At 41.8% G+C, this 12,951-nt stretch overlaps 1 protein-coding gene across 1 annotated transcript in view; it reads left to right on the top strand.

Moving 5' to 3' along the window:
• LOC104949927 (KN motif and ankyrin repeat domain-containing protein 2-like) overlaps positions 1–8,679 on the top strand; it is a 38,419-nt gene extending 29,740 nt beyond the window's left edge. The window contains exons 2-7 of the mRNA XM_010776368.1: positions 1,738–1,817; positions 1,895–3,364; positions 4,724–4,799; positions 5,501–5,794; positions 5,953–6,037; positions 8,641–8,679. Of these exons, the coding sequence (XP_010774670.1) occupies positions 1,802–1,817; positions 1,895–3,364; positions 4,724–4,799; positions 5,501–5,794; positions 5,953–6,037; positions 8,641–8,679 (1,980 nt within the window). The 5' untranslated portion in view covers positions 1,738–1,801. The remainder of the gene's footprint in view (positions 1–1,737; positions 1,818–1,894; positions 3,365–4,723; positions 4,800–5,500; positions 5,795–5,952; positions 6,038–8,640) is intronic.
• The last annotated feature ends 4,272 nt before the right edge of the window (positions 8,680–12,951 follow it).

Below are 12,951 nucleotides of genomic sequence, written 5' to 3'. Positions count from 1 at the left end.
TCCTTTTTTTATTTCCTGCTTTTTAAACACATGTGATCTACAGTACAGGTTAGCTCTGAGTGTTAGCACGATTTGACGTCATATCGGCAGCAAATCTGTATCCACTCGTTGTACCCCTGTTTTGAAAATATTTGGGTACGGAGGAAAAGAGAGAGGGTTTTATTTTTCTGACGCTGCGTGAGTTCCCCGACGCACCGGGGACACATATTTNGTGTGCCTTGGCAGTCTCAGATATGCCTGATTTTTGCAATGTTACGTAGATGGAAGTAGGCGGTCCTTGAAATTGATTTTATGTGGGTGTTAAAGGATAAATCCTGATCAAATATAACACCAAGATTAGGGTTTTTAGACTTTTTTTTTTAGAGTTGTTTACTTTTATGATACCAACAGAAATGTGCACCTTGCATCTTGTCTGAAGCTGTGAAGTAACACAATTTGGCCTCAAATATTTCTGATTATCATTATTTTCTTCACGTTTTCCTTTTTCTTTCTAGTGTCAAAACCTTTTTTGGTTTCGAATTGTAGTAATGACATTTCCTTTATCAATCCTGCTATGAAAATACTCCCCATTCTTCTTGGGGCCTCCTGGAACTACCTCAATAAGCCCTGGTGTAGAACCACATGTATAGATAATGTTCTTGTGGGACCTGAATCTCTGCACTTACATTTGCAAAATTTCACGTGAACATGTAAATGTGCGCACCAGTATCTGTTTATTGCAGTTTTTTTTAGCTTCGCTCGTCATCAGAGATTGTGTGAATATCGGTTGTCAAAATTCCCAGCAGAGCCATTTGGCGGTGTTTGTCTGTTTACTGCATAGCTGACATTGTTTGGGGCTGCGGCTCGGTGGCTGTGGTGCCTCAAGAGGACATCGAGCTGCCACAGGGGCTGGTGGTCAGGAGAGGGGGGGGACATGGGAGGAGGAGGTAGGAAGTAAGGGCAGCCATAACTGTACTATAGACCATTCTCTATTATATGAAGAGTAAAATGGAAAGTCAGCAGAATAGAGGAGAAATGTACTTTTATGAAAAAGAGCGGAGAAGGAAGTTACATTCAAAGACAGTTAGGTAAAGGTGAACCAAGAATCTGACAAAGAGACTGTGTAGACCTAGTAGGAGACACGGAGAGAGCAAGGGAGGGAAGTAGTGAGTCACAACAATGGTTGTCTGTATTTATGTCTGTAGGAGTATATTTTTCACCGCTGGCCATAGCTGCTGGGCTGAAGAGTCCTCAGCTATTCTCAGCTCTGGTCCTGGATGGCAGGGCTGTAATCAAGTGAACATCAGGCCTGCCACTGTTGAATAACAGCAGCCTGTGCATGGAAGAAATGAAGCAGTGAGAGTGTGAGAAAAACAGAATTATTTGGGAAGAGAATGGGACTGAGCAAAAGAGAAACATCATTCCAGTGTAATTTAATGTTTGTGGTGCTTCCTGCTACATGTGGGAGAATGAATAAGAGGCCGATTGTGAATGGAGTACAAAAAAGGGTTTTTGTTGTTTAGAGTGCTCCTCCGTCTGGTCAATAAAATATGATGAGGTCTCCCACCAAAAATACCACAGCTAAACCTCGAGTGAATGTCATTGCCAAAATGTATCTGTTCTCACTCAGGATTCATGAATCTAATTAATATTTTTTGTATAACCACACAGTTACCAATTCTAACACAAAGCCTAACGTGTTCTCCATGTGTCCCTCATACAATTTAATGTATTTTTTTATTTTGTTTGTTTTGGCAGGTACCAAAAGTCCAACCAGATAAAGTGGCAGCAAATAGTTTGAAATACTGACAACAAAAAAGTGATGGAAGGACAAAACGGTAAAGAAAAGTCCAAAACATGACACATTTTTTCCTAATTGGTTAAGGATACTAAATTACTGTTTTAATGTTTACAGGAAGTATCTTGCACCGTAAAACCACTGAAAATGGAACTAGAGGGAAGCCCCCATACTCAGTGGAAACCCCTTATGGCTTTCAACTTGACCTGGACTTCCTCAAATACGTGGATGACATAGAGAAAGGCAACACAATCAAAAGAGTACCAATCCAGCGTCGAAGCAAAGGCCCCCGAGCCAGCACTCTTCCCAGGCACCTCAACCCTTCTGGGTGCGGGTACCGCCCAAGCCCCTGGGGATCTACTGGAGCTCTTGGCCCAAGGACAAGACTGTCTGACGCCCATCACTATGGCTACAATTCCTTGGCAAATGATCAGAGATCCCAACTTTCTCCCACAGGTCTCCGATCTCTGGCAGAGATGGAGGCCAGAATCAAGGAGTTTGATGAGCAACCTCTGGGTGAGCACATCAGACCTCATCTCCTCCGGGCCTCCAGTATGCCACTTACAGTATTACTGAGGCAGGGATCAGAGTCCACAGACGAGCCCGGAAGCCTCCGGAGTTCGAGGGACCACCTTGGGGAGAGAAACCCCTCCTGTGAAGACGTGTTCTACTCCTCGGACAGCCCTCGACCCCAGGATTGCTCAGGGCTGTTGAGACGCCTGACCGAGGCTCTCGAACGTGTGGGGGAGCTGGAGATGGAGGTGAGGGTGGTTCCAGAGCTCAGGGCACATATCTGCATCCTTCAGGAGGAAAGAGAAAGGCTCCGACTGGGATTAAAACCACAGATTCAAACCCCACCAATGAATGGAACCACAGACCGTAACACCTCCTCCAATTACGGCATTATGGATATCAAAAGGCCTCGGCATGAAAGTCACGTCATGTTTCCTAGAAATCACCAGATCAGTCGAGAAGACTCTAATCCCATGCACGAGTGGAGGACTAGTACAGATCTGGATGAGCTGCTGACGGTGACGTCCCTGCAGGCTAAGGTAGCTATGCTGGAGCAGAAGCTCCATGAGACTGGCCTAGAGCTACATAGAGCTTTAGGTTTGCTAAAGGAGCAGCAAGAGGAGAGCAGGAGGAAAGATGAGAAGATGGAGAACCTTATCAGGAACCCTGCAGTGTGGGTTCATGCAGAGAGGGTGCTGGTAGAACAGGATGGAGATGAGACTGTTGTGAGATCCCTTGAACCATATATCAAAGTGTCAAGTCCAAATGCAAGAACTGTTTCTGCAAATGGACAAAAAAGTCAACAACAAGACCTGGCAGTGTCTGTTAAACCTGAAGACTCTTCAGAGGAAACAGCAGTGGTGGCCCATCATATAAAACAGATCAAGAGGCTGCTGCATAAGCAGTGGGAGTGTTTGTGTGCAGAACATGTGTCAGGAAGGGAAGGTAAACCTCTACAGCACCCTGACCCCAAAGTCAACGCCCTGCAGCAGGAGATGATGGGACTTGTGGACATCCTTACATCCTACTACACCCAACATGGATGCAGTGGTGAAGAGAGTATCCAACATGGAGGTACTGTAGTCCACAGATGTTACATTATGTCACTGCAATGATTAAAACATAGTTGTATAATGAAAATACAAATAATGGATGTTCCATGTCTGCTTCTTATCTACTAAAGTCTGAAAAATGAAGCCAATGCATTGCTGCTTCACAAGTGTAATTGTATAGAAGTCTACACGAAAACCATCCTACTTGTCACCTAATTTATTAGTAACATAAATATTTAGCTGAAAATCGTATTTTCTCAATATACCTTCAATATAACATGATGTCCATTTAGTCAATCACGATCCCATTGGGACTGAATTAGATGATAAAGCAAGGTATGCTAAGGGCGTTGCTAACTTCTTGTTGACAGGTTGGTACCACGGTGTTGTCCGCTTGGGGTGTTGTCATGGTTTTTGTCTTAGAACTTTTACTTTTTCAGTGTGTTATCAGTTGATGGATGTTAATTGGAACATTATGGTCGATTGAAAATGTCAAGACTAAAGTCTGGGCTTCAAACCATATTCCACAAACCAATGGGCGACGTCACAGAGACAATATCTACTTTTTTCATGACTCTAAGATTGAACACTAATTTTTGATTTGATTTTATATATTTGAAGAAGAAGTACATTGGTACACTACAAGGCAAAACAACCACTTTAGTTTTAGTTTGGAATCTGATAGTTTACCCGTAGTTTATCTTTGGAGAACATGTATAGTTATTTACAACTATGGCTGGTCAAAGCATTTAAAACTTAGCAGAAGAATGTGTATATTATACTCTTTGGTATCAGCAGAATCTGAACTTTAATCGCAAAGTGAATATGAAATATTCAAAAATATACATTTTTTTGAACTTTGAAATGCTTTAAATTGAAGCCTTTAGGGTTAAATATTTAAGTTTTTGTTATTTTTGTTAGATTAGGCATATGAGCTCTGTGTAGTGGAAAAATCTGTGTAAAACAGAGTTGGAGTTAACTTGTTTATGCTAAGAACTACAGCAATGGAAACATATCAAATTTTTGAAACGACAAGCTCATTCCCCTTTCATGAAGACGCTAGTCTGTCTAACAGCACATACAATTTGACAAAATAATCCTTTTCTTTTACTCAAAGTACTAAACATTTATGTCTATTACCATCAAGGCCACATCATGATGTTCCACTGTCACATCTAGGCCCACAATTCACTGACTAATTTACTCTCTTCTTTTTCAGTATAAACAATTCTGACTAAATAGCTTTTGTGAAGAAATACTTGTCTCTTAAAGTATGACAATAAGCCATAAAGCATGCTGATGTGTTCCTAACGGGCATGTAATGTTGTTGTTCAGCGGTGTTGTAATATTTCATCATACCCTCTGTTTGTCTTCCACGCAGCCTCTAATTCCCCCATGCGGACAGACGGATGCGCCCTGATGTCAAAAACCCTCCATTCTGTGGGTGTTAATGATGGGTTAGTAAATAACTCACCCACTGAAGCAACGTTTAGAGTTATGATTTTTGCTTAAACCATAGTTTTGGTTGACAGACATACTAACTTGAGGTTGTTTAAGCTACTTTGCCTGAGACAAACACCATCCTTTAAGATTGTGGATGAATGCCAATCCCTCTGAAGTTGTCGGTTAAGGAAGAAAAACATTTGCCATTTACCAAAGCCTCCAAAGAGTTTATTTATTACTTAAAAAATACTGTCAAAAAAAGTGACTGTGGAAGTTTCCACTTTAGCTAAAGGATTACTCCTTTATAAATATATCGAGTCTCTTGAGTTGTGGTTCTATGAATCAACACATAAAAGGCATTCTTAAAAGATGATATTCTTAATTTATAAGTATAAATATGAATATTGCAAGAAATGTCTTCGAAGAATGTGGACAAAACAACGCAGATTTAAAAAAAACATGTGATTCTAGATTTTTACATTACCTTACTTTTCTTATTAACGTCAACCTGCCAATGCCATATGGCTATCTGTCATTGAAAAATCGTTGTCTTTTTCCAAAATGAGCCAACTCAGACACTGCGATGAGAAAAAAAAGGTGAACTTTGTCCTTTTAACAGATCTGATGGGTGTATTTTCATCTGCCGAAATGTACCTGCGTTTTGAGTGGTGGTTAATTGTTTTGCTGTCCTCTTCTTACATTATTTTCTTTAAAGTCCCCAAAATGGAAATCTGGTTGGGCAAGACTGTGTGAACAAAAGCACGCAAAATCAAAGTAGCATCCGCCCTACGGAGATGGCTGTTCCCCAGGAAGAAGCCGACCCAGAGTTGAGACTGTCTGAGGGACTGAGGTACACGAGCCCAGACGGACAGATGATACCGGGAGGAGCAGGATCAGAGCGGACAGATGGAGGCGAAGCGTCTGTGGAAGCTGAGAAAACAGCCAAAACGAAACCCCCAGGAGAGCAGATGGAGGGGAAGTCTGGCTCACAAACCAGCACCGGGGGCAGGTGAGGCAACCGGAACAAACGCCTTATCACTTTTTATGATTGTGATGTTTACTCTTCAGAGAATAGCTCCTGTGTTTTTATTTCATCCCATGGGGCTATGTTTCTTTTGCTTCGGTTTTTTTCTCTCTTTCCTTATGCACGCATACTCCTTCCTCTAGGGAGACGGTGAATGCAGATTTTCTGGCTGCCTGTCAGTTCCTCAAAGATCACATGGACAACATGGACAACCCCAATGAAGACATGGTGAGCAGTCTGGATTCTTCCAAAGAAACATTCAGCTTATTACAGTTATGGTATCCGTATAGTATTAAAGTAATCTTATTTATCCAGTTCTATGCTAAGCTTCTGAAACTATTTCATTTTTGCCAAAACAGGCAGGCATGCTACTCATCCAAACAATTAATCCAAGTAGACTGACTACTAGGCTTGGTCAGTTTTTAAGCCAAATTTTTACGATACAATTTCTTTGTTTTTTCTCATTGGGTCAAAAGTGATCAGAAAACCAGTAGAGCAAATGTTCGCCTCAACTGAACAGCACCTAAGAAACTCGTGAATCAATGTTCTTAGTAGCCCTTTGAAGATATGTTGACTCCTTATAACAACCCTCTCAACATTTAGATCTTAAAGGGGACCTATCATGCAAAAATGCACTTTGTGATGTCTTTTATACATAAATATGTGTCCCCGGTGCGTCGGGGAACTCACGCAGCGTCAGAAAAATAAAACCCTCTCTCTTTTCCNGCACTTTCCCTCCTCACCTCATACCTCAAAGACCGCACCTACAGGGTTACTTGGAGAGGGTCCGAGTCCGATCCTTGTCAATTAACTACAGGGGTCCCTGAGGGACCCCTGTAGTTAATTGACAAGGATCGGACTCGGACCCTCTCCAAGTAACCCTGTAGGTGCGGTCTTTGAGGTATGAGGTGAGGAGGGAAAGTGCAGTGCCTGAAACTCCAAGTTCTTGGAGAGTGCGAAGGAGGATCTGATGGTTCACCGTGTCGAATGCAGCAGACAGGTCCAGAAGGATGATGACAGAGGAGAGGGAGGCTGCTTTAGCCGAGTGCAGTTCCTCAGAGACAGCAAGGAGAGCAGTTTCTGTTGAGTGACCTGCCTTGAAACCAGACTGGTGCGGATCCAGAAGGTTGTTCTGATGGAGATAACAGGAGAGTTGTTTAAAGTGATAAACTGATAAACTGATAAAGAATGTTTTGCACTCAGATTGCTATGAATACTACCTAATCACATTGCTACACAAATATACCTGAAGATCAGTGCCTGTGGGAGAAAAACCATTTCAGGACTCATTGATTGAGGAAGATAGTGTGGTCTGTAGTGCAATGTAAAATAGACTTGAATCTGAGCTGGTGGCCATTAGTCAATCAGGGAAAAGTTTCAACTAAGAACGTTTCTGTGCTGTTTGGAACCGACAGCAACTTAATGTGTTATCAAGTTCATGTCTGGGCAGCTGGGACTGAAGCAGCGTGTTGAAACATTTTGCTTGAAACCTGCAGGTTGGGGATGGGTCTGTGTAGTTTGAACAAGACACTTGATTGAGGTTAGATTTCCCTAGGAATGATCTCAGAGCTGCTGTTTTAAAGGCAGGGGCACCTCTCCTGTCTGCAAAGATGTGTTGATGCGTGTGTAGATGAACTGAGACTAGATAGGGAAACAGAATTTAAAGAGAGGTGTAGGTACTTGGCCAAAGGAGCAAATGGTGCAGTTAGATTTAGGTATGATGGTGTGCAGAGACAAGATGTGACCTCAGCAGAGGGTTGTGGAGCTGCTGCCGCTGGAGCTGCTGTTTATGGCTGCTACATTTATGATTACCTAAATGTTACAATACATAATGCAAGACCGGCAGTCTGAATTCTTAAATCAGCAGGGTTAATCAGGGTCTTACTGAGAGGAATGAGGTCTCCTAGATCACTAGAATAAATTATATTAAAAGTTTCCTGTGAAGTTGTCTTTTAAACAAACTAAAGTTATTTTAAAATTGAGCTACAAATGTATTGTATTGTGCCCTTCAATTGTTCTTATCAGAAAACATTTGCAAAGCAGCATTTTTATCAAAATTAAAGTTTACATAATTTCAGTTAATTCTACATGTATTTACGCTACTACATAACCATAAAGCTGAAGACTGTGTTTAACTTTGATCAATTAATATGTACTCTCATCATAAACCACACCCAGATCAAGTAACATAACCTGCATTTATTGTTAGATTCATAGTCACATGAATATCTATCATGAGCATATGAGTGACTGGTAATACGTTTCAGCCCGAAAATAGGTTGTTTATGAATCCATTAGGCTAAAAACAGAAACACTTGGCTTGCATCATCGGCATACCATGCCTTTTTATTGTATGACTGTAGAGACCCATGTGTTTATCTTTCTTTGATCATCACCAGTCATGCAGGTGATTCAGTAGACAGCATTGATGGCAGGAGAGTAGGCGGACTAATGTTCCTTATGCAAGTATAGGTCGCATACACCATCTCTGCGCAGATAAACACACACTCATACACGTTCCCTTTTTTGCTCTTTCTTGCTTTTTCTTTTTCCTTCTGCTTCCTGTCTCCTCCAGAGCTCAACAACAAAAGGCGAGTTATTGAACAGAGCTCTGGGGCGGGAACACATTCCATCATTTCAAAATGAAACGAGTCTCATTTTTCTCTTTCCTCTCTCTTGTCGCCTTTCTCTCGCTTTTACAGTCTCCATCTGTCCTCCAGTTCTTGAGTCCCTCTCTGTTCTTCTCTCTATTTATTCCTTTCTTTCTTTCCACGTTATTTTTGTCTCTTTCTTCTTCTTAACACCTTCTGTCTCCTTTGTCTTTGGACCAGGTAATTCCCTCTGCATCCTCCTCTGGGCAAAAACGATGACCCTTTGCTTTCTAATTACCTCTGCACTCTCCTATTCTCCAGCATTATTCTATTAGTATCTACCACATTATAATCATCAGGGTTGATATTGGATTTAATAGCTTTGAGCAGAATGTGGTATGAACAACGATGCAGGACACAATTAAATAGCTTTGGTTTCCTAAAGTAATTCAGTGTAGTCCGTGCTAATTAGACGGGCTCAAATGGAAGAATTACTAATGTTACTCACAACATACTGTAGTTCTAAATAATTTCCTGTTTTCTATTTGTATAGTGATGAAGGATGTATTCCATAATAAAAGGGGCAATGGGAAATGTATTTTCCTCACCATGTTTGTACTTGCAACAGATTTCAGATGTAACTATGCAATTAGTGAACTCCACAAACAATCCCTTTACCAATTGAAAACGCAGGTTGTCATAGTGTTAGCAGTCTATTCTGATTTAACACCGAAGAGTGTTAGAGTTGGCATCTTGAGAAACTATCAGGAGCACAAAACAGCAGCACTAACTTCAAAAGTCGCATACTCTTGCAGACTAGGTTGGCAACACTAGCTTGTACATTTAGGTCCCCCTCCAAATCCACACCACACAATGAATAAAGATGCAATCAATCAATAAACATGGCTATCCCACAACCTTCAAGCTAGGTTTTTTCCACAAAAATAATAGTATTTTTGAAGATTATCAACGATAGCATTAGCATTTTAGCTAACAATGTGTTCAACCCTCTGTAGCTTTTTACTGGTGAGGATTTAAGATGGGATTTATAGTGACATGTGAAGTACAAAGTTTAAAAGCGTTCAATTACTTGGCTCTCCTTCAGGGGCTGACCTGCGCTTTTGAAATCCTCACACTACTGAGTGAGTGCAACTATATGGTTAGAAAAGATAAAGATAAATTGTTCTTCTCCACATCCTATAGTACCACGTACCATAAGAGCATTATACATAATTTAACATCGCCTTGACGAAGAATTCTTAACATTATCAACTTAGTGAAAAGTAAGTGTTCAGCCACATATTAATGATGGCCTTCATCTCTCTCGCTCGCGGGAGTGTCAGCCTCACTCGCTCGCTGAATCTGTCTGCGCGCGCGTGAAAAGTTTCTGACACTTTGGGGCGGAGCCACTGGACTTTGATTGACAGCTGCCAGGAAGCCCAGAGTGGCCAGGTTTGATAAAAGCCTGAACTATCAATTAATTTGATATAAAAAAAATGACACATTAATTCTAGGAGTGTAATGCTTTTACAAACACTATAGTAATAATATGCATTCATTATGACAATATCATGATATTACTATACAGTAGGAGTGTTCTATAGTGGGTTAAAAAAACAACTACAGAAACACTATATATTATACTATGGTAGTACTATTTCAAATAATAGTCTTAATACGGAAACACCAAAAAAAAAACTACAGTAGTACTTTTACAAACACTATAGTAATAATATGCATTCACTATGACAATATCATGATATTACTAGGAGTGGTCTATAGTGTATTTAAAAAACAACTATGAAACACTATATATTATAGTTATACTATTTAAAATAATATAGGAATACTACAAAGATCTAGATACATAGTATTACTATTGAAATATTATAGGGCTACTATAGCTAATAAAATGGCACTACAGAAAAAACTNTCTATAGTGTGTTTAAAAAACAACTATGAAACACTATATATATTATACTATAGTTATACTATTTAAAATAATATAGGAATACTACAAAGATCCATACATAGTAGATACTAGATACATAGTATTACTATTGAAATATTATAGGGCTACTATAGCCAGGGGCGGACTGGCCATCAGGACGTTCGGGACGAATCCCGATGGGCCGGTACTGAAGTGGGCCGGTCGGACGATGTGGGCCGGCCGGTAACCGGAAGGGCTCGACATTAAATGGCCCGCTGGCCCGGAAGCACTATTTAGACACCCCGGGCCAGCATAACGTACTTTGCCCGCTGGGGCCACTAAAAATCTTGCTTTCAAAAAATGGTCCTGTGGTATTGGTATTTTGACTAGCAATTTAGTTAAATTGTTTCGTTTATCAACGCTACAACATAGCGTTTTGTGAGTCGGTTGTCGTTTTTGGGTGAAAAGCAAACAGCTGTTTGCTGCGGAGCGCAGCGCGAGCAGGCTCCCGTGAGCGCGCTCCTTCACTACAGACTATTGCGCCACCTAACCATTCGCCAAAATGTTTTTAATACCAGCGGTAACCGGCCAAGCGCCGGGCAAAAAACAATCATCAAATAAAAGAAAGTAACCGGAGGAGTTAAAGGAGAGTGACAGGGATCATGAGAAGAAGAGGGAGAGAAAGTTTCGGCCAGCTTGATCGATGGAGTTGGCTTCTAGTGGTGCAGTGACGCGTCCTAAAACCCTTTAATAATCTATCGATTAGATTTATGATTCGAAAATTATAAAAGTAGGGTAGACATGTGGATATTATCCGGCTGAACAAAACGTGCATTTATCAAACAGGTTTGTTTNATGGATGCATTGATGATGATAGATGGATGATGATGATGCATGATGATGATGATTTGTAACATTTGAACCGTGCGTCAACAACACGTCAGTGATGATGTTTAAAGAAAGGGAAGCTTGAGGATCGGGAGGGACCATTTACCCGTCGCCATTCAAGGTAAACAAACCCACCAACCGTGGGCGAATCATTTGCCTTCACGGTGAATTCAACCCTTTTGACCCAGCTTCACGTTTTCCGGTTCCCACGGGCATTTAGGTCTGGGCTTTGGTGGTTTCTGCTATCTCTCTTAAGGGGGAGGAGCTTGGGATCCTTGTTGTTTTTATGACCGGAGCACAAGCTGCCATGAATAGTATTGTTCAGACCATTGCAAAGCCCTTCTTTTCTGGGAACGTATTATTTTCTGGTGGGCGGACAGCGTAGTTAGATTCAGGCGTCTGCTGAAAAATCTCGCTGATGGAAGATTGTGGATTATTAGAAAATTAATTATCCAAGAGCTCCCACAGCTCTCCCATTTTCTATGAATTTAATCTCCAGTGATCCAGAAGGTTTCATCTCACTCACCAACAAGCACGTTGCTTATAGACGCTGGTGCAGGAACGAGTCCTAAAACCAGGGAAGTGAGTCAGCATTTCTCCACTCCTGTCCCCTGGTCTCATGAGCCAATGGGATCTCTCCACTAGGGCATTTGGAAACTAGCTGGAACTTAAGGTCTGTGGTTGAGACACATTGAAGAGGACAGATCACCGTTTTGGTTCCTACAACATTAAATTCATCAGCAGTGACCCAGACCTTGTGATCTTCTGAAGAGTGGACGTGTCTGAGAAACGATGGTGTTACCAAGTGGCTGAATAGGACTACCAGAAGTCGTGGAGCCGTTGTACGTCATTACAGCCAACACGTAAACACTCCTCCCTAAGTTAGTTTCTGTTCTGCTTGAAGCAAGTCCCTGCTCCTGCAGACTGTTCAAACAAACGCTTCAACTCGTTCCATTTAGAATCGTGTGTTTTGAATATGGATCTGAAGTTGGGTGGACGTTGAATTTGTGCTGGCTGGACTCGAGCTGTAGGTTCCTTTATAGCATAACGTTTGCTTTAGCTTCTGGACCATTAGATTTATATTAGAACATTATGGAAAGTTAGACATGGGGATTATCCTGAACAAACGTGCATTATCAAAACAGCACTGTTTCCACAGACCTTATTTCAGCTATTTTCCTAAATCCTCTGGAGAAATCCCGTAGCATTTTTGTCGAGGAACAGCAGGGCATTCCTTCCAGGGTTAAATACGTCCTCCCTGCCACCGCTCTATTACCTTCCTGTTTTAGAGTGTATAAGTCCACTTCCTTGTCTGTTAAATCCACTTCCTGTGTTTGTATTGACGCTCGCTTCGGAGACGCCTTCTGGAACAGCTCCAAATACAACAGGTGCAGCTAACCTGCTGAGGGTGATGACCCAGCTGGGCCATCGGTGGTGAACGTGTGTAGCTGGCCCCCATGGAGAGACAGGTAGAACAACCCCCACCCCATGGAGAGACAGGTAACCCCCCCCCATGGAGAGACAGGTAAACAACCCCCCCCCCCCCATGCGAGAGACAGTAAAACAAACCCCCACCTCCCCCATGGAGAGGAAGGTAAACAACCCCCCCCCATGGAGAGGACAGTAAACAAAACCCCCCATGGAGGAGACAGGTGATTGAGACTCAAACCCTAGATCAGGGGTCGGCAACCCAACCGCCAAGGGGCACGGCGGTACCGTAACCAGTGGCCACT

The sequence above is a fragment of the Notothenia coriiceps genome, unplaced genomic scaffold, assembly GCF_000735185.1.
Source record: "Notothenia coriiceps isolate Sejong01 unplaced genomic scaffold, NC01 NC01_scaffold00000339, whole genome shotgun sequence".
Classification (NCBI taxonomy): Eukaryota; Metazoa; Chordata; class Actinopteri; order Perciformes; family Nototheniidae; genus Notothenia; species Notothenia coriiceps.
Note: the sequence above shows the minus strand (reverse complement) of the source record. Positions and strands in the feature narration are given on the sequence as shown.